At 34.8% G+C, this 23,654-nt stretch overlaps 3 protein-coding genes and 1 pseudogene across 3 annotated transcripts; 3 read left to right on the forward strand and 1 right to left on the reverse strand.

Annotated features, from left to right (window-relative positions):
• Positions 1-360: 360 nt before the first annotated feature.
• LOC110720524 lies at positions 361-10,231 on the reverse strand (annotated as a pseudogene).
• A 144-nt stretch (positions 10,232-10,375) lies between these two features.
• On the forward strand, positions 10,376-13,347 carry LOC110720525 (transcription termination factor MTEF18, mitochondrial-like). Its single transcript, XM_021899564.1, has 2 exons — positions 10,376-12,507; positions 12,683-13,347. The coding sequence occupies exon 1, from the start codon at positions 10,454-10,456 to the stop codon at positions 12,164-12,166; it is 1,713 nt and encodes a 570-aa protein (XP_021755256.1). The 5' UTR covers positions 10,376-10,453; the 3' UTR covers positions 12,167-12,507; positions 12,683-13,347.
• A 318-nt stretch (positions 13,348-13,665) lies between these two features.
• On the forward strand, positions 13,666-15,974 carry LOC110720526. The gene is made up of 2 exons (XM_021899565.1): positions 13,666-14,159; positions 15,548-15,974. The coding sequence occupies exons 1-2, from the start codon at positions 13,887-13,889 to the stop codon at positions 15,620-15,622; spliced, it is 348 nt and encodes a 115-aa protein (XP_021755257.1). The 5' UTR covers positions 13,666-13,886; the 3' UTR covers positions 15,623-15,974.
• Positions 15,975-19,637: 3,663 nt separating this feature from the next.
• LOC110720527 (cysteine proteinase inhibitor A-like) lies at positions 19,638-20,884 on the forward strand. Its single transcript, XM_021899566.1, has 2 exons — positions 19,638-19,821; positions 20,447-20,884. The coding sequence occupies exons 1-2, from the start codon at positions 19,702-19,704 to the stop codon at positions 20,654-20,656; spliced, it is 330 nt and encodes a 109-aa protein (XP_021755258.1). The 5' UTR covers positions 19,638-19,701; the 3' UTR covers positions 20,657-20,884.
• The last annotated feature ends 2,770 nt before the right edge of the window (positions 20,885-23,654 follow it).

A 23,654-nucleotide genomic window follows, 5' to 3' on the forward strand; every position in this document is an offset into this window, starting at 1 on the left:
TCTGCAATAGTTTTGAACTAGCATTTCAAGCAATTTAGCCCCAAACCAAATACTATGGAGTATTATAGCTGATTAGCTGTTGTACTGTTTGGCAAGGCAAAAGTTCAGCATATAACAATTATAGAATGAAATAAGTAGCTTTCATAAAAAATTATGTAACGTTCAAGTACTATATGCTACCATATTTGTCAAACGTGCACAAATTTTAGAAAATTGTAAACTTAGAACTTCGACTACCATATCATTTTGCATTAGGAATTTTGCACAAGATGCAAATTCAGCCCAATTAATAAAGAAAAAAATGCTGGGTTATGGCAACAAAACTTTCCAAAGAGTATTTCCAAGACATAACAGCGTAAATAAACTAAAATCTGCTCACAAATTTACACATAAAAGCTTCCATAGTCAAAACTGAGAGTATGTTGTACAATACTGTATCCAAAAGAATGCGTCTCCACACACCACTACACCACGTCTAAATACAAGTTAAATGTTAATGTAACAATCAATATGTCAACTATGCTAGTCTGAGGAGTCTCCTGGCGTTTATCATTGAAAGTAAAGACCTAACTCAAAAGTACAGATTTAAACCAGGGAAATGTTAACGATAAAAGTTTATGCATGGCTTGAATGTGATCCGGTTTGCTTGCTCTTCAAAGTAAAAGTTGTCGGTCATATTTAAACCAATAGATACACTGACAAGAAGCGCAAGAGTATGCATGCGGCAAACTTTATCTCTTTCACTGCGGCAATCTGCAAGAGGGGAAATCAAAGTTTCTCAATTGTGCATGCACAAAATAGCATAATCATGCAAAGGAAAGTCAAATACAGTTTACGGGTGCAAATTCATTTACATTATTTTATAAATATTTATAATCATAATGTAATTTAAATTATCTACATCAATTAAGAGCTTTTTAAAAATTCCAATCATCAACCGCTACTGTTTTATAGAAGATGGAACTTTTTCCAGACATTCATAATAATATGAACTTATCAAGTTTGGAAAACGATAATATAAAATTAACTCCAGAATAATCACTCAATAAACATTGAATTAGCTAATTCATATACACATTATTGGGAAACATTAGTGAACTACTTTAGTCATGTAACTTTTACAGAAGGCAAGCACACCTTAAAGCATAAAGTAGTAGGCAGATGATAAAAGAGTGATGAGGATGAACATTTACACTGACTGCTCAGCACCAGCTTGTTGTGTCAACTGAGAATATATGTATTCATCAACTCTCTGTTTTGCCAACGCTACTTGAAGAGGGATACAACACCAGCAACAAAGCCTTAGTCCCAAAATGATTTGGGGTTGAAGAGTAATATAACAATTAAAAGCAAGCCACCCAAAATCAAAAAGAAATAGAGAAATTGGGCCAGGTTTCCCGAGGGAGGACGCCTTCTCTCAGGGCAGCAGTCAACTAGAATTAGAAGACTGCTCTATGAGGGCTTCCCTCTTTCCTGGGCTCTTCTCGCCCGTCTACGCCCCGACCCAGTAGAGCAGGAAATCCAAGTTCACCATCGCCTAGTTCAAAAATACGTGATATTACCCCTATCACATATTGCTTGATAAACTGAGTGTATTATGTGGTACGTCCTTCGATAATTATAAACAATAATGCAAGTATAATATCAGCAGTCCACTATCTCCAATTCCAGATTAAGAAGGGCAATGGTGAGTCTCTAAGGCTGTCCATCTAGAAAGTATTTTAAAAAGCCCAAGGAATGAAAATTGAAGAAGCAAAAGAACAAAATTACCTGCTGAGCTGAGCCAATAAGCTGGAGCTGCCTATGTTTCTGCTCACCTTTTCCCCCAAATACCTGAGAGTTAAAACAGAACGAGCATCATGTCAGACAAGTTAATGAGATGACATGGTGGTGGATCTGTCTATTTTTCTGTTCACCTTTTCCCCCAAGGCATCATACATTGAAAAAGTTCAATACAAAGAAGAATAATGAGATGACATGGTGGATAATTATAATGAGAAAATATTCAAGACGGAAGTTATCATAAGAAAATGAACAGAATATACAGGCATTTACATCGAGGTAAATTTTCTTGTAGTAGAACATCCTTCAGACCTTGACATGTAATAGACCGATACAAATCTCAATTCTTCCAGAGTGTTTCTTTCTCCATTCCTTAGTAAGTGTGAGGTGTCTTTTATGGTTATGCATAGTTATTGAAGTGTACTATATATAGCATAAATTTTAAAACTAACAACTTAAAATCAGAGGTAAATTAAACGGATGAACAACATCATATTTAAACATATTATAGAATAAAATGTGAAAGTCAAGCTTTTGCAAGTTAATACCGAGTGCCTTGATGAGCATAATCACGGTTTCACGGTGGGGGTTCATTGGTTCAGTTGTTTGGCCTTAAAGCTTTGTGCTGTGGTCTTTAGACTAGTATTTTTCTCCCTTATATATAACAAATAGTCCAAGGGTAAGAAGGATATATACAAAGACTGCAAGACATAAGTGATTTTTCACAAGTTACAGAATAAAGGGATATGGAATGACACTGAGCATATCATTCAACATTAAATTTGCATAAGTAATTTTGTAAAGATGTAATCATTAGTTAATTATAAAAAAATATAACTACTGTCTACCATTACAAATAGTGCTTAGTATAGAATCACAACATTGATCACTAGGGAGCACACCTTAATCATAGCACCAGATTCAGTTCTAATCCTTGATATGTTGGAACCAGCTCTGCCAATCAAGCCACCCACCATTGTTTCCGAGATCACCATATCCAATGTCACATATTCAGCTACAAAATATACCAGTCAGGATGATTTTATTGTAAGAAAAACTTAAGAATTAACATGAGAATAAAACAGCTGTGAAGTAAATGCTTATAAAAGCAGATTTACCAGCATTTGGGTCCATATAATTCTGAGCTGCTCGAGCAATGCTCAAGTTGTATGTTGGGCTGATTGAAATTACTTGCTTGGGTGGGTTTTGCCTGATCATAGACAAAATATGAAACAGAGAAGGGTGCAGATAATGGAACCCAGGCTAGTGAGTCCAGAGCATATTTACCTAAGTTCAACACCAATCTCCTCCACGGCTTTCATTACAGCAGAAACTTCACCTGATATCTGATACCGTCATTAACAATGATCATTTCTCGGAATAAAGAGCAAGCACTAAGCATGAGATGGAGTTCTCAAGAATCCCAGTTCCCCACCCAACCACAGAAGCATATTATTGTCACAACTAGATGGTGAAAGCATCTCATCATGCTGAGATGCCAATAAAAATATCAACATGAATGAAGATAAATAAGCTAGTTCAGATAATGTACATAAGGGTTCAAACTTTAGCTATTTTGTTTCACTTCATTGGTCTACATATTGTTATTGTTCTCATTTTGGTCCAAGGATTGGTTCACAAGTACATACTTTGCACCTTCACACCACAGAGGCACGGATCATAACAATTCAAAACTATCATTTTCTTTCCTCTTTGGACTACAAGTAATCAGCATTATAGACAATTCAGATTTCACACATGAGGAAGAGAGCATAAAAAAGGATTAATTTGATCAATTAGTGAATTATGTGCATATACTGCTGTTTCTCCAGCAGTCTAGCTACACTTAACATGTGGTGATACTACACTTCCATTAATGTCTCTGCTTTTGGCACTTTATTTCTTCCACTAATTACTCACAATTGGTTAGGTATGGCTCTTTATATCTACATCTCCTCAAATCATAGGTAGTTGAATCCGTATATGGTGGTGACATATAATACGGAACTCTGAAATTAATAGAAGTGCCTATTTGTTATTTTAATGCAGGTGAATGTATAGACCTTTTTCCGACGTTCACACATTGAGTCTAAAACCTTCATAGCTTAGTTACTGCTAATGCTTTAATCCACACTTTATTATAGGCTTAGAAGCAATATATGTTTTCCTTTTACAATCCATAGATAACAAGAAAGGGGTAGCAAGATTGCCCCAACCTTCTGACCAATTACTGAGCTCATAAGTCTCAGCATATCAAAATCCGTAATTTGCTTCCCCATCCATGTGTAAACAGTAAAGCTAGAGGAATAATAGGGTAGAAAAAAGAGTTGGCAATAAACATAAGAGATATCTGATCCATACTCAAAGCCAGACTGACGCAAATGAGAACAGTCAAGGAAAGCCTCCCAGATAACCTGTATTTCCTTTTTCCTCTTTCCTGGTGCAAACCTACCAATCATTAATTTACATACTTGTCAGTGCCACACAAAGGGCAGGCGAGGGGAAGTGTGCAAAAGGTAACTGCATTAAAGATTGGGAAGGAGAGGACGGGAAGGAGGGAAAGGGAGGGGCTGGAGGGAGGAAGAGGGAAAGGGGAAAGGGAAGGGAAGGCGGGAAAAGGGAGGGGACGGGAAGGAAGAAGGGGCAGGGAAATAAAGGAAAGAGTGCAGGGAGGGAGAGGGAGGGGACTTAGTTGGATTGAAAGGATTGACAACAAAATTTTCAAACTTCTTGAGAGGACCGAATGCCCACTAGTAGAGCTACCAGAAAATAACACTTAAAACTACTGTCTTCTATCTCCTGTACTAGTTAGTCAGAAATCAATTAGAGACATCCATGATGTCAACATATGTTTTAGTTCTCATTGCACAAACTCCAAACTCAACTAACCACAACAAAATTAATTAGCACATATAAAATTTTATACAAGTAAGCTATCTGACTTAGATCCTATTCCTATACGTGGTCATAGACTAGTAGCATGTTCTACATTGAAACAAAACAAAACTGGCATATAATATTATACAGACTCTAAAATACCCACTAAGAAAGGATAATGTTACATCTACAAGGAGTTGAGTTCCAAAACAAACCCACAATAATAATACATTTTCTAATTGGTCGGTTACAGTTCTAATGAGTAATGTTTATGTGGATTGCATGTATTTGCCATGTCAGTGGGAGACGTTTGTGATGGAGATCTATTAACTGTAAAATTTCTTTATAGCCCTTTTTCCAAATTAAAAAAGAAAGGAATCTTGGAATTTTCCCTTATAATCGCAAGAAACCAGAGCAAGGACCGTATGCCCAAGAAAAGATAGAACTACGTAATGGTAGGATTACAAACGTTCTTCTTACCTGGACCAAGCAATCAGATTCATGAGCCGATGCACACAGAGGCAATTGATTTGGTGCCAAGAACAGCAATTGTGGCACCTGAAGAGTTTCTAAGCTTTTCAATGTTCTGACCTGACACTCCTATTAAGCCACCAGCTTGTGAACCAGCTATTAATAGCTTTACTGAATTTGAGGTTGCATGTCCTCCGCTGATGCCAGCAGCAGCAGCAGAATAAGGATCAGTTGCAGCAGCAATGCTTAGTGCAGGTGCACTGCTTCCATCATCCTGTTTTTTAGAAAGAAACTCAATTTGATAAACAAGGCCAAATTATCATAGCAAGAGCAAATGTGTGTTCCATCATAAGACCATGTAATACTTCCAGTAATCCAAAGGACGGAAATGGAATCCCAATACACTTTAAACAAGATTTCCCTAACCATATGTATATTAGCAGAATAGCATACTTATTTCTTTTTTATTGGATGTCTAGTTCATCTGGCTCACAAGACCCCGTTCATTCATCAAATGCAATAATTTGTCACTCAAAAACGTGTAATAATTTATAAAGGTGAACATGAAATGTATTTAGTTATTTACACAAGTTGACAACCAGAGAAGGAGTGGATGAATATCAAAATCTATCCAAAAAAAGAAGGATCTGCTTTCAGATACACCAAATCACCAATTGGAAGACTAATTTTTTATAGGCTATCCTAAAAAATAACTACTTTAAAGCATAAGAACATCATGAAACATTATAATCACAAAAGTTAGTAGAAGGTTGGTTTTCTTAACACATTCTACTTAACACTCAATAATATAAAACAAAAAAGTTGTCTTATTGACTAACTTACATAGCAGAGTTGTTAAGAAAAAACAAGATTAGGGAAAGCAGGATTAAATACCGCAAGGATAAGAGAAGCAATCTGAAGCAAAGCCTTCTCCGCATCACTGATACCACCAGCTTCATTCTCTCTAGAACTAACAATTATAACACGTTCCTCGTATCGCTAACGCAAAACAGTCAACAAGTTAACATGATGTCAGTCACAAATCAGCTTTGATACAAGAATTCCATTTGTTTTGTTTTCTCCATATTATACCCAAAAGTCAGCAAAAAAAAAAAAAATGCTTAAACTGGAATGTACATTTAACAAGCAATCATGAATCTCAGTATCACTTAATATGGCAATAAGCAACACAGCTTTTACGAAACAGATACCTAGAACAGAAAATGAGACTAATTACTTATTACTGTATAAACTAATATATTATGGCCAATATACAGGAGTTGGACAGAGATAACCCAAACACTGCATTACCATATTAAAGTGACTGCAATTATTTGTATACAAAATAAGCTACTTCTGTTTAAACTACAACATAACCAATCCATTCGACCTCAGCCAACAATACAGAGATAATTTAACTTGGAAGCAACCTCTCCAAAGATGAACATACAACAGGTTAAAATTATGATTTATCTGAGATTGCATTAGCAGAAGTTTGGCGGCAATCTGTAGCAAAATAGTTTTAAATTTAAGTCTCTGCTCTCCAAAAACACATTTTATCCAAAAGTTGTTTGCTGAATAATAAGTAAAAAAAAAAAAAAAAAAACAGAGCCACAGCTTTCAAGCATCAAATGTTCAGGGAAAATAAAGATAACAATAATGAACTGTAAGTTCTAAACAGTACTCCTCTAATTAGAAATTTGTAAAGACTGCAAGCTAACAAAATATAGACCTTAGACCACATATAATTGCTATCATACAATCAGGTCAACCCAACAAAAACAAATAAAATAATACTTCGTATAAAAAGTTTGAATTCAACATGGAACTCACTTTATGAAAATTAGGGGAAAAAATAGTTTTAATAAAAAAAAAGTTATTTTTATGTTTTTTGTTTTTTGTAGACTCTTCTATTCGATTAGTGACATCGAAATGTAGGAGCATGACAGCCCTCCAACGTATTTGCCCTACTTGAAAGTTTCTAGGCCAGATAGCAATTTGATGGTTCGAAATCACTATCCCTGAGTATTCTTTCATCTAAAAAAGCAACCAAGAGCTAATCTTCATGCAGCAAATCTCAATTGCATTTTGTTTTATTGTATGAGTCATAAACTACACTAAATCTCACAGCCTTGCATTCCACCAACTCAGTTACACAAAGAAAGGTCTCTGTATGATTTTATCTCCTATCGTAACATCATGCCAGAATCAAGAAGAGATGCCTCTTATACCCTATAATGCATACTAAACTCATCTTCCTAACAGCATCAACAAACAGTCTTTAGCACAAATTAAACTAGCAATATACATTCCTGAAACTTTCAGCTTATTGGTTCAGATACCAATTCAGTATTTTTTTTTACCCAAGAATTACTCGAGTCTTCACCGAATTAAGTTACGCATATCTGATAATTCCAACAACACTGCATCAATTCCAATTAACATAAAGATCACACATCCTCTCTAGTCAAGTCAATCACACAAATTCTAATTAACATCATAACCTATGGAGTTGAGATCTTCCAACCTCAGTAACTTCAACAGCTTCAACTATCTCATACTCCAAACATAACAAATGAACCCCAAAATCAATTAAAACAACAAAGTCCCCAAATTTCAAAGAACCCCAATACCCCATTCAGTGGCGGAGCCAGGATTTATAATTCGGGGGGACAAATTTTGGAGGTTAAAGTTTCGGCAAAAATCTCAAGAAAAAAATTGATCACCTAAATTGTTTAATATTTATTTGAAATCACATATGCCAATTATTTCTATATGGCAAAAGAGGAATAAAAAAGTTTTATTGTATATTAAGAAAATTATCCAACAAAAATGAATAAATTTATGTTTGTAAATCCCGTTATGTAATCACATAATTGATATATACGAATTAATTACCTTATCATAAAGTCAAATAATTATCGTTAGAACAAATTGATGGTAGATATGAAGGGTCTGGGTTTGAGTTACATTCGAAAAAATAAACTCAACTTTCTCAAATCAATCATATTATTACATATGTATTTCGTATGTATTAATAAAAGTTAAAACACAGTTACAAACAATTAATTAATAGTAATCTATTTATTAGAAATGTAAAAAAATAGAGTTTAAGCACATAATAAAATTAAAAATCCTAAAACAAGAAATAGGAAATGAAAAATAAAATTAAAAAGACTATTGAAAATTAGAGTAATCAAAAAACAAGTAGGGAAAAAAAAACAAAAAAGCTGAAAAATAGTAGAGTAGGGAATCGAACCTAAGACCAAGGCACAGCCTTACTAAGGACTCAACCACCAAACCATATTCAATATTGTGATATTTACTGTAAGTATATGATATTTATAGGCTTTTACTGTATTTTCTTGATTTTTTTTTTTTTTAAAAAAAAAACTTTTTTTTCGAAAATGGGGGGACAACTGTCCCCCCTTGTTCTAATGTGGCTCCGCCATTGACCCCATTATCCTCAAAACACTAATTTTCTTAATCTATATAATCAAATTCCCAAAGAAAAACAACATGATATAATATAATCCAAACAAAAAGCAATAACAAAACAGAAAGAAAAAAAAAAAAAAAAAACCCAATTAAAATTGAGCAAAACTCACAGCAATAGGATCAGCAATTTTGATAGTAGCCTTAGTATCATCCCTAATCTTCTGAACCCTATGACCCCCTTTCCCAATAACCTTCCCAATTTGACCAGAAGGAACAACAACCCTAAACAAAATATCATTCCCCAAAGCTTGGCGTTTCGTGGAGGGAACCTCAGCCGAATCCGAAACGGGTTCTCGGGGACGTTTCGAAGAGGGGCGATCAGAGTAATGGGGTTGAGGGTAAGAGGGGTATTGAATTGGGGGTAAAGGCATGTGTTGAAGCTGAGAAACAGAGCCATAATCGGAGTATTGATGGGAAGGGTGGTGGTGGGGGTGGTATTGGTGGTGGTAAGGGATGTTTAAGGGTTGGTGATGGTGGTGGGGGTGCGGTGGTTGAAGCGGTGGATGTGGTGGTGGGATGTATTGATGGTGTTGTGTGTATGGTTGGAGGGTGGGGATTGATGGGTATTGTCCTTGTTGCGCCATTGTTGAGTTTTTTTTGGTAGCAAGAATATGAAGCAAGAAAGGGTATTTATATACAAAGTGTTGGTTTATGAAGGGGGAGTCCAAGGTGTGAAGGCGAGTCGGGTTCTATTATGTCGGATCGGGTATGGTTTTTGAAGTTTAGTCGTATGAAAGTCATTATGCTCATACAAGTTGAAATTTGAATTAACTTACTTTCAGATCAATTCGAAGCGGGTTGAGTTAGACATTTTAACACCACTCACAAACCCTCAATATTCTCCTATTTCTTTTATTGGTAGTGTAATTTTCCTTCTTAATCTGATACTCTCCTCGCCTTTATAAATTTGCCCAATACCAAAAATGAATGTCTTACAAGATTGCACCTTTGTTATTGTTTGTCACGAAGACCACACTTTTACTCTCACGTTATACTTTTAATCCTGCTATTTTTTTTTTATATAACTTGGCATGTGTACTAGCTTTGTAGAAACAAGAAACTATTAGGGGCGAAAACATTTATGATATAAGAAAGTGCTTGGGACTGATTAGTGATGATCGTTGACAAATTAAAGTAGCGCATATCTTTTGGGAATGTAATCGAGCGGCGGATTGGTTGGCCAATCGCAGAGTCATTCGAGACCCAACTAGAAATCTTTAATAATGTTCCGTTATAATTAAGTTACATTCAAGAGGAGGATACTAGAGGTGTTGCGATGCCACGCCTGTCCCTCCGTAAGTAGAGTTTTTTCTTTATGTTGGTTCTTTGCTTTTTGGTTGTTTTCTTTATCTCTATTTGATGCTTGTATCATCATTTGGATAAAAAAAAAACACTTTTGTCTCTTATCAACTCCACCCAACCAAAAGTTAAAAAATTAAAAAAAAAATGTATAAACGTCAACCAACATCAAGGGAATTCGAAATAAACCAATTGTTGCCAAAATTAAGAGAATAGAGTCAATAGGCATTAGGCACTAGAGATTAAAGAGTTAGGGTCTGTTCTCTTATGTTGAAATTCAGTTCAATTCAGTTGAGTTCAGCTCAGTTCAGTTCAGCTCACTTCAATTCAGTTCAGTTCAGTTCAGCTCCTAATTTCCTTCTCTTATAAAATATTCAGTTCAGTTCAGCTTAGTTCAGTTCAGTTCAGCTTAGTTCAGTTTAGTTTAGTTCACTTCAATTCAGCTGAATTCAGTCAATGAGAACAGACCCTTAGTCCAATTGTTAAAGAGAGAGCCCTAACAAATCTCTCTCAATGTACCTTCACAATGCGCCTGTTCTTCCCTTTCACCCCCTTCTCAAATCCTCTCTTTCAAGCCTTTCTTCGCCATTTCAGCTCCAACACAAATCTCCCAACTCTTGGCAAAATCCCCACTAAATATCGACCTCAAGCAATCAAAGAAGCTCAAGAAGTTGTCACAGATTATCTTCATACTACCAGTGCATTACCCTTTTCATATGCCGAGTTCATCAGCAAAAACTCCGTTCATTCTCTTGCTGAATTGATGTCAAAGGTAGATTTTTCATCCATTTATTTCCGCAAGAATTTTGAGAGGTTTCTCAGGTATAATCCTCTTCATGAATTTGGGTTCTTTTATGAAAGTATTGGGATTCATTATTGTAATATCAATGATTTTTTGAAGCCAAATGTGCATTTTTTCTCTGATGATTCAACTGTATTGAATGTTGCTTGTACACTTGCTGGATTTGGGTTTCCTTGGAATAAGTTGGGGAGATTGTATGTTGAAGAAATTTCAATTTTTGAGAAAAATCCCAAGTTTTTGGGGTCAAAGTTTAATGGGTTGTTAGCAATGGGGTTTAGTACTGAACAAGCTGTTGGTATTTGTTTAGGGTTTCCCTTTTTATTGAAGGGGGAAGAGGTTGGATTAAAGGGTGAATTTGATGAATTATTGGATGAATTGAAAAGGGTATTGATTGATTATGATTTGGGGGATGGATTAGTTGGAAATGTGGATCTTTGGTATGAGGTTTGTAGGAAACTTAGGCTTTTCTATGACTTGGGTGTCCCAAAAAGGGCGGTTGGAGAGTCGATTAGTAAGAGTTCTGTTGTTTTCACTGATTATTCAGAGAAGGTTTTGGCTGAGAAGGTGGAGTTCTTTTGTAAGTTGAGTGTTGTGAAAGCAGATGTTGGTTTGTTGCTTCTTTCCCATCCTGAGATACTGAGCATTGATATCGAAAATCGTGTAGTTTCTGTATCCGGATTTTTGAATCATTTTGGCTTATCCAAGAACGAACTTAAACTCCTTATGGAGAAATACTCTTATGTATTTGGTCGGAATAAGATGTCTAATTTGCCCCATATTCTTAGAGCCATGGATCTTCATGAATGGTTCTTCCATAATATGAAGTTGGGGAAGTATCCGTTATTTGGTGATTATGATTTGAGTAGTCCCGATGAAGGTGAAGACGCGAATTATGTACAGGAGATGGAGAACGTCAAATGCTTAAGACATTATAGTTATTTACTATGTAAGTTGAAATTTTTTCATGGCATTGGATTTGGAGAGCATGGTTTCACCATGAAGCTCTTAAAAGATGTACATGGTTCTGGTAGTGACTTACATGAGCGATTCGATCTCCTACTAAATGAAGGCATTGAGTTCTCCAAACTGTGCAAGATGATAAGTTATACACCTAAGATTCTTAATCAGGAGACGGACTCTCTTAAACGGAAAATTGACTTCCTTCGCCAGGAAGTCGGTTTATCCTTGGAGTTCCTGGAGACTTTTCCAGCCTATTTGATTTATAATTTAGAAAAGCGAATTAAGCCTAGATATAGATTTCATGTCTGGCTAGCTAAGCAGGGCTGGGTGAAAAAGAAGTACACTTTGTCAGGCATTATAGCTATAAGTAAGAAAGGATTCTTGGAACAACTTTCCTGTATACATCCAACAGCACCTCAATTATGGTTGGAGCAATGCGAGCAAACGAAGACAAGTGAATCGAAGAAAGTATCATAAGGCGGTTTCCAGCTCAGAATGTATAGTGAGCAATGAAAGTTCTTCAGAGTTTCTAAGCACTTATTATTGATAGGTTCATATTATTCAAAGAAAACATATACGATTATTTTTGGGCCTATGATTTATTATTTTAAAAAAGAAGTAAATTCTTTGGTCACAGATTCAGTTCAGTTTCATAACTTGAATTATTCAAAGAATAATATTTTGTGACTTTATCAGAGAGCCTATCCTCCTCATGTGTTGCTATGAACCTGATTTCTGCTTGTTCAGATGGAATTACATGTCTCTCAGATGATTATAGCACAAGAGATGGCTGTGAACATATTTCAGTCTGTTCAAAGGTAATCCTGGGATGAATTGCTGGATACAAAAGTTGCTTGCGCCTGTACTTATGTGATGTTAATTAGGTTTCCCTTTACTATAGCAGCTTCTTCCCCTATCCCGTCTCACCACAACATGTCAGTGAGAAAACCAGGATGTGCTTGAAAATCTAACCATGATCTGAATTTGTTTCAGGAGTTGTGACAACTATCCTCTACGCATCAGAATACTGTATATGCTTATTTATTTTTGGTGGGAGGGAGCAATCCTGTCTTTAAGAAGTTGCATCCATTAGGACCATCAACTACAAAGCTCCTGCCTAAAGTAGTTTAAGGTGCAGGGCGTGGGTCACGAGTACATGACATTTCTTTGAGCATGATAAAGCTTCAGCTACCGAAGCTGCTATGGGTCATTGATTGACTAACATTTGCAGGCTCATCAGGTGATCATTTCAGGCCTTTGTCCTTGGAAGATATGTAAGAGTGTAAGTTAGAAAAATACAAGTAGGAGATACCATGAGGTCTGTTAAGTAAAGCTAAATTTAATAATTGGTTAGATTTTCAAGCACATCCTTGACAAAGCTCTTGTATAGTATGGAGTTCACAACTTATAGTTCCTGCAGTCTGCACGAAGTGTCGAAGTTTGATTCAGCTTCAGCATATTCTGATTTCTAAGCTTGTTTATCAATACCTACAACAATATAATATGAGGGTTTGTTCCTCAATAAGGTTCATTATAATGTTGAGCTTGTTAGCCTTTTCTTTTATGCAATTTCTTGTATCCTTCAGAATACTTGGTAAATGGTGATCGTCACCCTTTAAACTTTGCTTATTCTGTTCGAATATAAACAGGTTGCTCCATCGAGTCGTCCTCAACTTGTAAGAAGTGCTCCATAGTAAACTAGCACACCAATGTATCATAGTTTATGACAATTGTCAACAAAAAAAACTCTTGCTTATCATTATGTTGATTACAAACCTAAAATTTGTTCATGTCCTACACATACCTAGACCGTACTACCTCTTAAGTATTAAGATGTGAATTTAACTCAAATCAAGAATGGGACTTTCTAAACGACCTTTTCAAACAAAATACGACAACTATGCAGCGATGAAAGTAAGATCAAAGCATACTATGAAACTTAACTCTATCCTCGACTCACCCTAACCTCCATCCTAATATTCCAAACAACATTTATTAGTCTATAATTCTCAAAATACATCCAAATTTTAACTTATATGCCAAATAATACATCCATTTGGTACAATCAAGTGAAAAGAGAAGCGTTGTAACTTAAAAACCGAGAAAGTATAAATAATAATTAATGAAGCTTTAAAAGAAGTAAAAATTGGGAGACTAGAAATAAACTCTCCTAAAAGGCCAAGTTCAAGAAAATGAGATGAAAATGGAGGAAAAGAGTAGTAGCAGCGTCAACAACGACGGAGTTAAGCTCGGGATTGAAGAAGCATGGAAGTGGGTTCCGAGTGGGACCCACTGGTGGTGGGTCGTAGCTAGCGCCGCCCAATTAGGGTGGGGAATCAAGTCCTACAAAAAAGGGTTTACCGGAGATTGCCGGTTTATGCCTGCCAGAGCTTTCGGCGTCGCCTCTCTCTTCGTCGGCGCCGCCGCAACCGCCTCCGTTTGCGCCCTTTCCGCCGCCGGCATTCATAATGTGAGTTTTTTGGGAATATTTGTTGGATTTTTAGCTCTAATTTTATCAATTTTGGAAATTTTTGATTAATTTTTTGTTGGGTTTTGTTGGTTGAATGTAAATTGATTTGGGTTTGTTTAGTTGATCATGGTTGAAATTGGTTTGCATTTGAAATGAGGATCTGGGGTTTGTTTATTGAAGAGTTTAATTTGGTGTTTCAGCTGATTATTTATTTATATTTGTGTTAATTATGCTGTTAATTGTTAAAATTTTGAATTATTGAATGTTAAATTGGGAATGTTGGTTTTTTTAGGTTGTTGCAATGTTAACTGAATTCTGAAGTGATCCCAAATGCAAATACAATCTCCTAATTACAAACCCCTTTGGCCTTCTCTTGTTTAGTTTCTCATTTGATAGATACAAAAAGATTAAAAAAGAATCTCTTTACCAAAGTCGAAAGCGATCTTAGGGAATATCTTGAAGTGATTGAGATGGATGAAGTATTAGGTTTGGAGAAGTTTTGGTTCAACTTGTTAGGTAAACTATACCCTGAATTGATCAAAATGTATGTCTTCAACCTTATCAGCTTCTAGTTAAGACTCTATGAAACAATTAATCAAGCAGTGTATTGTGATTCCACTTCATATCCATGAACTCAATGCTGGGGGCTTGCCATTCGGCCAGAACTTCCGTTGTGTACCTGGCCATTTGCTAATTTTTATGCCCGCTTGCTTGACAGTTCAGATAGCTTACATTAAAATGATCAATTGTGTACAAAAACTACATTTGGTAAAAACTTTAGGTACACCAATGAATGTGCACCATTCTGTTTCAAGGAATAAGGAATGCTGATAAGTTAGAGGTGTTAAGATGTACAAGAGTAGTCTATTTTGAGCAGGAAGGAATGGAAAAGTTCATATCATCGTTCTGTTATATACCTGAGCCCTAGTCAATCTGCGAAACAACTACTTTTTCTTGTGGGAATGTATGATTGATTAATTCATTTAATTGTTCTGATAATTGTTTCATATAGGAGTCACGCTCTTGTTTTTCGATCCTTTCATCATTGAACTCATCACCATTGTCTATTCAAGATTAGATCAAAAATCAACCTGATGTTGGTTGATTGTGCTATTTCTGATTTTATTTCGCAGTATCTACTTCTCTTTAGATTTTAGGCTCCTCTGGATTCCTATGCAATGCTTACCATTCAATTAATTTCAACTGAAGTGTAGTGGTTTCTGACTGAAATTTTCCAACACATTTTGCATATTTTTATTACATACCCCTTTGGCTTTGCCTCTTGTTTGAATCCCAATTTCAGAATTTCTGGTCAACAATTATCATGCAAACTTTTGCATTGAATGTTTCTGTGTTACTTATCCTAATAAGTTGCACATCTTTTTTAGGTGGAAGATATGAAAGAAGCTGGTGCTAATATTAGGACGGGACTGGGTGTTCCTCCTCGAACCAAGGCCAAATAACATCATCTTTGGCTATTCAATATTAAGATCTTACTTCTTAAAAACAAGATTAGGTGCACCTTGTTCGAATCAACCCGAAGACTTCCTTACCAGGTGTATTTCAGCTCCAAAACAGAGTTGAAGGACACATTGCTCTTTCTTTTTGGGCATAGCTAAAGGAAAATTCGACGCACGTGCTTGTAATGGCCTTTTTTTTTTTTTTTTTTTTTTTTTTTTTTTTCCTTTTTCTTTTCCTCAGCTTCCTTTCTTAGGCTTTGCATCTACAATCAGTGTCAATGGTTTAACATTTATATGCAGTAAACTCTCAATTTTGCCAATCTACATTATATTTTCTTCCTGATTATTCTTCAACTCACCATGTCACCATTGTACTACACTAAGATAAATTTTCAGAGGCACTCGGGTAGTTTGACTTATACACATGAGGAAGTTTTTTGTGTTTTTTTTTGGGTGATCATAAAGTTTCACAATTATTAAGCATGATTTATTTTTAATGTTGAAAGAAAAGTTATGCATTTTCAAGATGATGGTGAGCATATGGTAATTAATGTTATACGGAGTAACAAATTTTAAAGGTATGACTTAAAACCAATAGGTAATTTTTTATTTTTTATTTTTTAAAATCACCCTCTTTCAAGGCCCTATGATTATAAAAGTTTACTTTACAACAAAATATAAGTTTAAAAGACAACCAGCAAACACAATTAGTCTAAGCTGATAGGAAACAATATTTCTAAGGTCTATTCAGTAAGCATATTAGAGCTAATTACATTTGGAACAGAAAACTTGGAAAATTATACTAAAAATATCCGCACCAAAACGCTAAAACTCGGTTCGGTAAAAATGAAATTCGTTACAAATCGCCCAAATCGTGATGGTGCGGCCGCATTTTTGAACCATGATGAGAGGTTGTCGAAAGAGGTAATCAAGGTCTATCGGAAGAATGATAGGTTGATAAGGGTGAAGTTGCTATGTGGCAAGGAGATTGTGAATGTTATTAGTGCTTATGCTCCCCAAGTTGGTTTGGATACAGAAGAGAAACGACAATTTTGGGAGGAGTTAGACGAGGTGGTACAGGGTGTCCACCACAGTGAAATTATATATTGGAGGTGATCTAAATGGGCATGTTGGGCCGAGTCGAGAGGCTACGAGAGTGTTCATGGAGGATTTGAGTTAGGCAGAGGGACGTAGGTGGTGAAGCTACTATGGATTTTTCCCAATCATATGACTTAATTTTGGCTAATACTTGGTTTAAGAAGCGGGATTCACACTTGATAACTTTTCGGAGTGGACCAAATGCAACACAAATAGACTTCCCAATCACAAGGAGCACGGATAGACAAAGTTGTTTAAACTGTAATGTCATGAAGGATGATTTAGTGAATGGCAAATAGAGAAGCAATGGGACGTGGCACATCATTTCCTAATTTGTAACAAACACATGGACAACAGAGCAAAACCAAAATAAAAAAGATAAGAGCAATTTGGTAATTTCACTCAAGGGGCTATCCATTATTTCTCATCAACAGTAAAATTGGTATTTGAAGAAGTTTTTTTTTTGGCAGAACTCAGAAGGAGGGATCTTTTGAGAAGTTACTCCGTGTTATACTTGAGTTGTAGGTTAGTAGGCTCAAAAATCCATATTTTTCCATTGAACGAAGCGCAGTTGACGTTCTCCGTTGGATCGAATACTTGTATCCCCAATGAAGCGGGCAAGTTGATTGTTTTTGTTATCATCATATCAATTTCTCAATCTTTCATCTGATCTAATTTAATTGTCAGTCGAAATTGGTTGTAAATTCTAAGATTACCGTCAGAAAAGTATATTTTGATTATTGAATCCTAAAAATAATGTATTTTTCGAGGTTGCTAATGTATTGCACAACCCTTTAATGTTCTAGATTGATAATCAGGGATGTTTCAAGCATTGGAGGTGCTCAAGATTGATGTCAACCTTGGTCTTCACCAAGCTTCCACTATGCCATCCTTTCGTCTTCCAAACTTGAAATTACTATACCTCTTTGGCACTGTCATTAACGATCATGGCTTTCTGCCAAGGTTAGTTTCAAGCTGCCCTTTACTTGAAGACCTCAGAGTGGAAGTATTTTGGAATCATGGCTGCACCCTAAACATCTCTTCGCTTTCTCTTCGGAGGTTGTGTTTCATCTTGATCATACATATAAAAACACTGATTTTCTGCTTATTGATACTCCTAATTTGGAGTATCTTCATTATAGTGGTAATTTACCAGTACACCACTCTATTACAAACATGGATCATCTGGTTGAAGCACAACTAACTATTGGGGGTACCATGAGGGTCCTTGGTTTGACGACACATCCTCTTCAACTAATGCTTAGCCTTATCAAAGTCTTCAATAACGTTCTTTTGTGTTATTGTTATTTTTCTAACTCTTGGGATAAAGTAGTGTTGGCATTTCTAAATCATTCGCCGGTGTTGGAAACACTTGTTTTTCCCGGGGTTAGTCTTTGACTTCACTTTGGTATTAATTTTGCGTACATAGAATAAATTCAACTTTGCAGGGATTAAATGGATGCTGTATAGCATGCAGTATGAATGAAGTGGTGCCTTGTACTTGCGGCAAGGGGACACTGGAGGAACAAGAGTTTTTCAAAAAAACTCTAGCAGTAACTCCTTCATGTTGCAGATCTCATCTTAAAAGAATTGAGATTGATGAGTACTATGGGAAGGAGCGGGAAGTAAATATGATAGTGTTTTTGTTGAGACATGCTTTTGTGTTGGAGAAATTGATCTTAAGCAAGGGGTACCAAAGTGTTCCAGTAGCAAATGAAGTGACGCTCACAAGAGCATTGCAGAATTTACCAAGGGCCTCGGCTACATGTTCAATTGAGTTCAGAATCAGAAAACAGCCTCACGAAAGGTTCAGAGTATGGTGGAGAGCAGGATGTTAGTGGAAAGGGATTTTATCTCTTGTTGTCTTGGATGTAACTTGATTTCTTTTAATATATTCCCCATCTTGTTTTCAAAAAAAATAAGTTATACATTATACTTATTATTGTTAAGAGTTATATTTTTAAGCTTATATGTTTGTGTATTGACTATGAAATGAATTCTTTTTTGTTGTATACTAGTCATTGGAGTGCGTGGCTGCTCCATCTGTTATAAAATACTTGCTCCATTTTTCATTTCCGGCCATTTTTACATTTATATGCAGTAAACTCTCAATTTTGCCAATCTACATTATATTTTCTTCCTGATTATTCTTCAACTGACCATGTCACCATTGTATTTCACTATCATAAATTTTCAGAGGCACTCAGGTAGTTTGACTTATACTCATGAGGAAGTTTTTTGTTTTGTTTTGTTTATTTTTTGGTGATCATAAAGTTTCACAATTATTAAAAATGATTTATTTTGAATGTTGAAAGAAAAGTTGTGCATTTTCAAGATGATGGTGAGCATATGGTAATTAATGTTATAGAGTAACAAATTTTAAATATTTTGAAAAATTCACGAGATTAATCCCAACTATTGGTGGTCTTCCCATATTAATTCCAACTTAGGATTATTATGAAATAATCCAAATTATGAAGGGTGCCTTCCAAAATCACGAGATTAATCTGGTATGACTTAAAGTTAAAACCAATAGGTAATTTTTTATTATTTAAAAATCACCCTGTTTCAAGGCCCTCAGATTATAAAAGTTTAACCATGAAGTACAGTAAATAACTTTCACTTTACATTTCAAGAATCAATGGTGATAAGAAGATAAAAAAAATACTTTATCCATTATCATGACGAATATTTTATTTTATTTTCTATCCTTTAAAACAACAAAATTCCTCAACACAAATGAAGTGTACATGTATCAACAAATCATCGTGTATGTCAAAACATGTAATTAAGAATCAACTTAAAGTTGGTAAGTAGTCCAAATTAACAGGAACATATTCACTAAGCCACATATATGCTATAATTGGGGAAAAAAATGTAATTATTGATTCCATTTTTCTATCCTATAAATTGAGAGGTTGGGAAAGATTGAAATTTGCAATACAACAATACACAACAACATAACACAAATTTCATACGCAAAAATGATGAATTCCTGTGCTCAACAGAAGAGCATGCCTGGAGGCCTTGTGCCTGCCGACCCAAACAGTCCAAAGATCCAAGAGATTGCTGCTTGGGCTGTTGGGCAGTACAACAAGGAACAAGTAAGCTCGCTCTCTCTTTTTTTAATTATCCTTTTTACCTTTTTATATGCAACTAATCATGACCAGTACTCCCTCCGATCCATTTGTTGTGAGTGAAATGTTTCGACTTTTTGCACTATTCACCTAATCTACTCTGCCAAATTATAGTAATTTATACTTAAGAAAAAAATATATAGTTTTGTAGATATTTGTTGGAATCGTCTCAATCACTTGTACCATGCATGGATATAGTAAGAAAGTAAAAGAGGGAGTAGTGGGAGAAAGGAATGGATTTTATTACCTTTTGCCTTGAGGGTGTATTTATAAAACCTAACTTATTCAAATCGTAACTACTTTCTACTCATGTATCCCAATATTGATGGATTTGGGATTCCCTTAATCCCTTATCCTCACCTGGTCACCCCTTTTACTCTTAAACGTTGACTTTTACATGTAATTGAGATGGCTAACTTGTAAAAGGTGTTGATTACAGTAAGTTATAAGGTATTTCTCCGTACCAAAATAAATAAACAAACCTAGTCCACATACATCTTTAGGTGAATTGTTATGTTGTCGAGGGATGACTTGTTTTTAATTTATCAAGATATGTAAGTATCTCATTTATATATGTGTATGTAATTTGCAGGGAACATGCCTTGAGTATGTGAAAGCTCTGAAAGCGGAACAACAAGTGGTTGCTGGTATGATGTACTACATTGAGCTCGAGGCGGTTGATGGTTGCTTGATGAACAAGTATTATGCTAAAGTTTTTGATCAGTCATGGACCCAAACCAGAAAGCTCGAGGAGTTCAAGTGTCTGCTCCAAGAAAATGATCGTGTCGCCGTTGCCAACTAATGTTCAACCACACACTCTAAGCTATATCTAAGCTAGATAATGTACGCAATATATAGTGCAAGATAATAAACAGGACATAGGAGTGTGATGTACATATATATAGTTACATCAAAACTACTATGAACTACTACTATTTCCAAATTAAAGTCTGTCTTACATGACTTATTTAGGTTATGTAAAACCACTATGAACTATCTAATTAAAATGTTTTTATGAATTTGGCTTATATATGATATATGCATGCATTGCTAGCTCGTTTTCCATATATAGAAGACTGCGAGGCTTTGTTTTTCATCCCAAAAATTATAACTCGTAAAAGACCAAGAGAGCCTATAAGTTCAGATCATTAAATGATAAATTCAAATATGAGCTATTCAAGTTCAAAATTTAAGCACATATATAGTTAATGCAGAAGATGTAAGTATAAGCTCAAATTTGCTCCATATAGGGACAGAGGGAGTAACAGAAAAGATGAATGAAAGCTTAATTAGGATTGAGAAACATAATTAGGGAATACACGCCGATGTTTGTAATAATTAATGAGCAATATGGCTCTAATATGTATTTAGTTAATTATCAAACTATAGGATATTATTCTTTCAAGTTGAGTAGACCGAGGCCTTAAATTGTAAAGAGTTAACCGTACATAGAGAATAATAAATCACTTTCATTTCACATTAACAGATGACAATAAGATAAGATTCTTTCAACGCAATCGCGAAGAATAATATTTTATCTTTTCTAATTTCCATTATTTAAAACAGCAAATGATATACATGTGTATTACCAAAGCAACATGTAACTAGGAATCGAGTTAAAGCTACTAGATGGTCCAAATTAACAAGAATATATTCACTAAGGCACATATAGGCTAATAACAAGAAAATGAATTGAAATAATTGATGAACTGCTTCCATTTTTGAACCCTATAAATTAAGAGGCCGGGTTGTCCAACACATTACGCACAATACCAACACATACAATACAACGATATACACAATGCAAGTACATACATTGCAATTTCATACGCGAAAATGAGTTCCTCAGCTCAAGAGAAGAAGCCTGTTGCTGGAGGCAAACGTGTGCACGTCGACCCAAACAGTCCAAAGATCCAAGAGGTATCCGCTTGGGCTGTTAATTAGTACAACAATGCAAGGAACAAGTAAGTTTTTAATTTATCATGTGACTTTACATTATTATTATTATCTCCGATTTAATTTCAAAATTATTTATAAATTAACAAATTAATTACGTACTCCCTGAAATATCATTATTATTTCAGGGAACAAACCTGAAGCTTGTAAGTGCTTTTGACGCACAAACAGAAAAGGTTGATGGTGTGATGTACTATATTGGTCTAGAAGCAACGGATGATGGTTAGCCTTCGCCGAACCCTGATCTGAGAGGAAATTATTCAGCTACGGTTTTTGAGAAGGACAATACCCTAGCCTTGGAGCTTGTAGAGTTCAAGCCACTCTATCAAGGCAATGCGCGTGTCGCGGTAGCCAACTAGGCTGGCCTTCAACAGTTCAACATTCATACTATAATCTCTGATTAAGTATGCAATGCGCAGATTTTTTTTTTTTCGATTTGGTGTGCTTATATTAGTTACATCATAAATAAAACTATGTATCTCGTGAAATAAAGTACCAGTAAAAGTCTTGCATGACTTGGTTTATGTACTACTTGTAAAACTCTCGAGCATTTTACATGTATACATCCTCTACTAAAATTTGGTGCTGATAAACATTCCCTCTTTATTATATAATAAGGCCTAGTTTTAAGATTTATATAAGAACTAGTTTAGTGCCCCGTGCGATGCCCGGGTTGTTTATTGAATTTTAGAATAAATTTTTAATCTTTATAAGATTTGCTAGATTGTGAAGTATATTATTTTAACCGTTTAGTATATATTAAAATAATTTATTTGAGAATTTTTGAGAATTATAATCTAATAATTTTGTTAATAGAATTATAATTGAATTTGTACATTTGAAATATTGGTATTTTATCGAAAATAAAACTAATATTATCCTAAAATTCTATCCAAATAGAATTCTAAATTAACTTTTTTATTTTATTTTATGAGGTCTATTTAAATCTATCCAACGTGGCGCGACACTTGGCGAAAAGTTAGAACGCCAAGTGTCGCTGTCTCGTGACCTGGCTAAAAGTTTAGCTTTATATATTAGTTATATATGATTTATGAGTGTTATATTTTTTTTAATAAAATTATAATTTAATTTGTACATATGAAATATTGGTACTTTATTGAAAATAAAACTCTAAATTAACAATTTTATCCTAAAATTCTATCCAAATTTGATTGAAAATAGAATTCTAAATTAAATTTTTCATCCTACAAATTGAATTCTATATAACTCTATCCTAGTTTTGTGCCCCGTGCGATGCCCGGGTTGTTTATGGAATTATAAAATAAATTTTTAATCTTTATACGATTTGCTAGATTGTGAAGTATATTATTTTAACCAGTTAGTATATATTATAAATGTATGTTTTACGATTTGAACTATTTCCTTTGCCTAAAAAAATATTATGATACAAAAAATAATTTATTAATTTTTAAGAATTATAATCTAATAATTGAATTTGTACATTTGAAATATTGGTATTTTATCGAAAATAAAACTAATTTAATCCTAAAATTCTATTTAATTATATCCACATAGAATTCTAAATTAACTTTTTTTTATCGTATGAGGTTTATTTAAATCTATCCAACGTGGCGCGACACTTGGCGAAAAGTTAGAATGCCAAGTGTCGCTATTTCGTGACCTGGCTAAAAGTTTAGCTTTATATATTAGTTATATGATTGTTCGTACTAAATTGAGTGTATTAAGTCCTTATATATTATACACACACACACAAAAAAAAAAAAAAACATGTATATATGTAATGGTTTATTATATTGGTTCTTCTTTATTACTGTATATAAGTCAACTCTTGAGAAGTTTAATGTTCATCTAAAACAACTGAA

This window comes from Chenopodium quinoa, unplaced genomic scaffold (assembly GCF_001683475.1).
Source record: "Chenopodium quinoa cultivar QQ74 unplaced genomic scaffold, ASM168347v1, whole genome shotgun sequence".
NCBI classification, from domain to species: Eukaryota; Viridiplantae; Streptophyta; class Magnoliopsida; order Caryophyllales; family Amaranthaceae; genus Chenopodium; species Chenopodium quinoa.

What these genes read in the sequence shown, in the direction of transcription:
- LOC110720526 (XM_021899565.1), top strand. Translation starts at nt 13,887, where the DNA reads ATGAAAATGGAGGAAAAGAGTAGTAGCAGCGTCAACAACGACGGAGTT. An exon ending in CCGCCGCCGGCATTCATAAT is followed by an intron (nt 14,160 to 15,547) that starts GTGAGTTTTTTG and finishes CATCTTTTTTAG; the next exon opens with GTGGAAGATATGAAAGAAGC.
- LOC110720525 (XM_021899564.1), top strand. Translation starts at nt 10,454, where the DNA reads ATGCGCCTGTTCTTCCCTTTCACCCCCTTCTCAAATCCTCTCTTTCAA.
- LOC110720527 (XM_021899566.1), top strand. Translation starts at nt 19,702, where the DNA reads ATGATGAATTCCTGTGCTCAACAGAAGAGCATGCCTGGAGGCCTTGTG. An exon ending in GGCAGTACAACAAGGAACAA is followed by an intron (nt 19,822 to 20,446) that starts GTAAGCTCGCTC and finishes TGTAATTTGCAG; the next exon opens with GGAACATGCCTTGAGTATGT.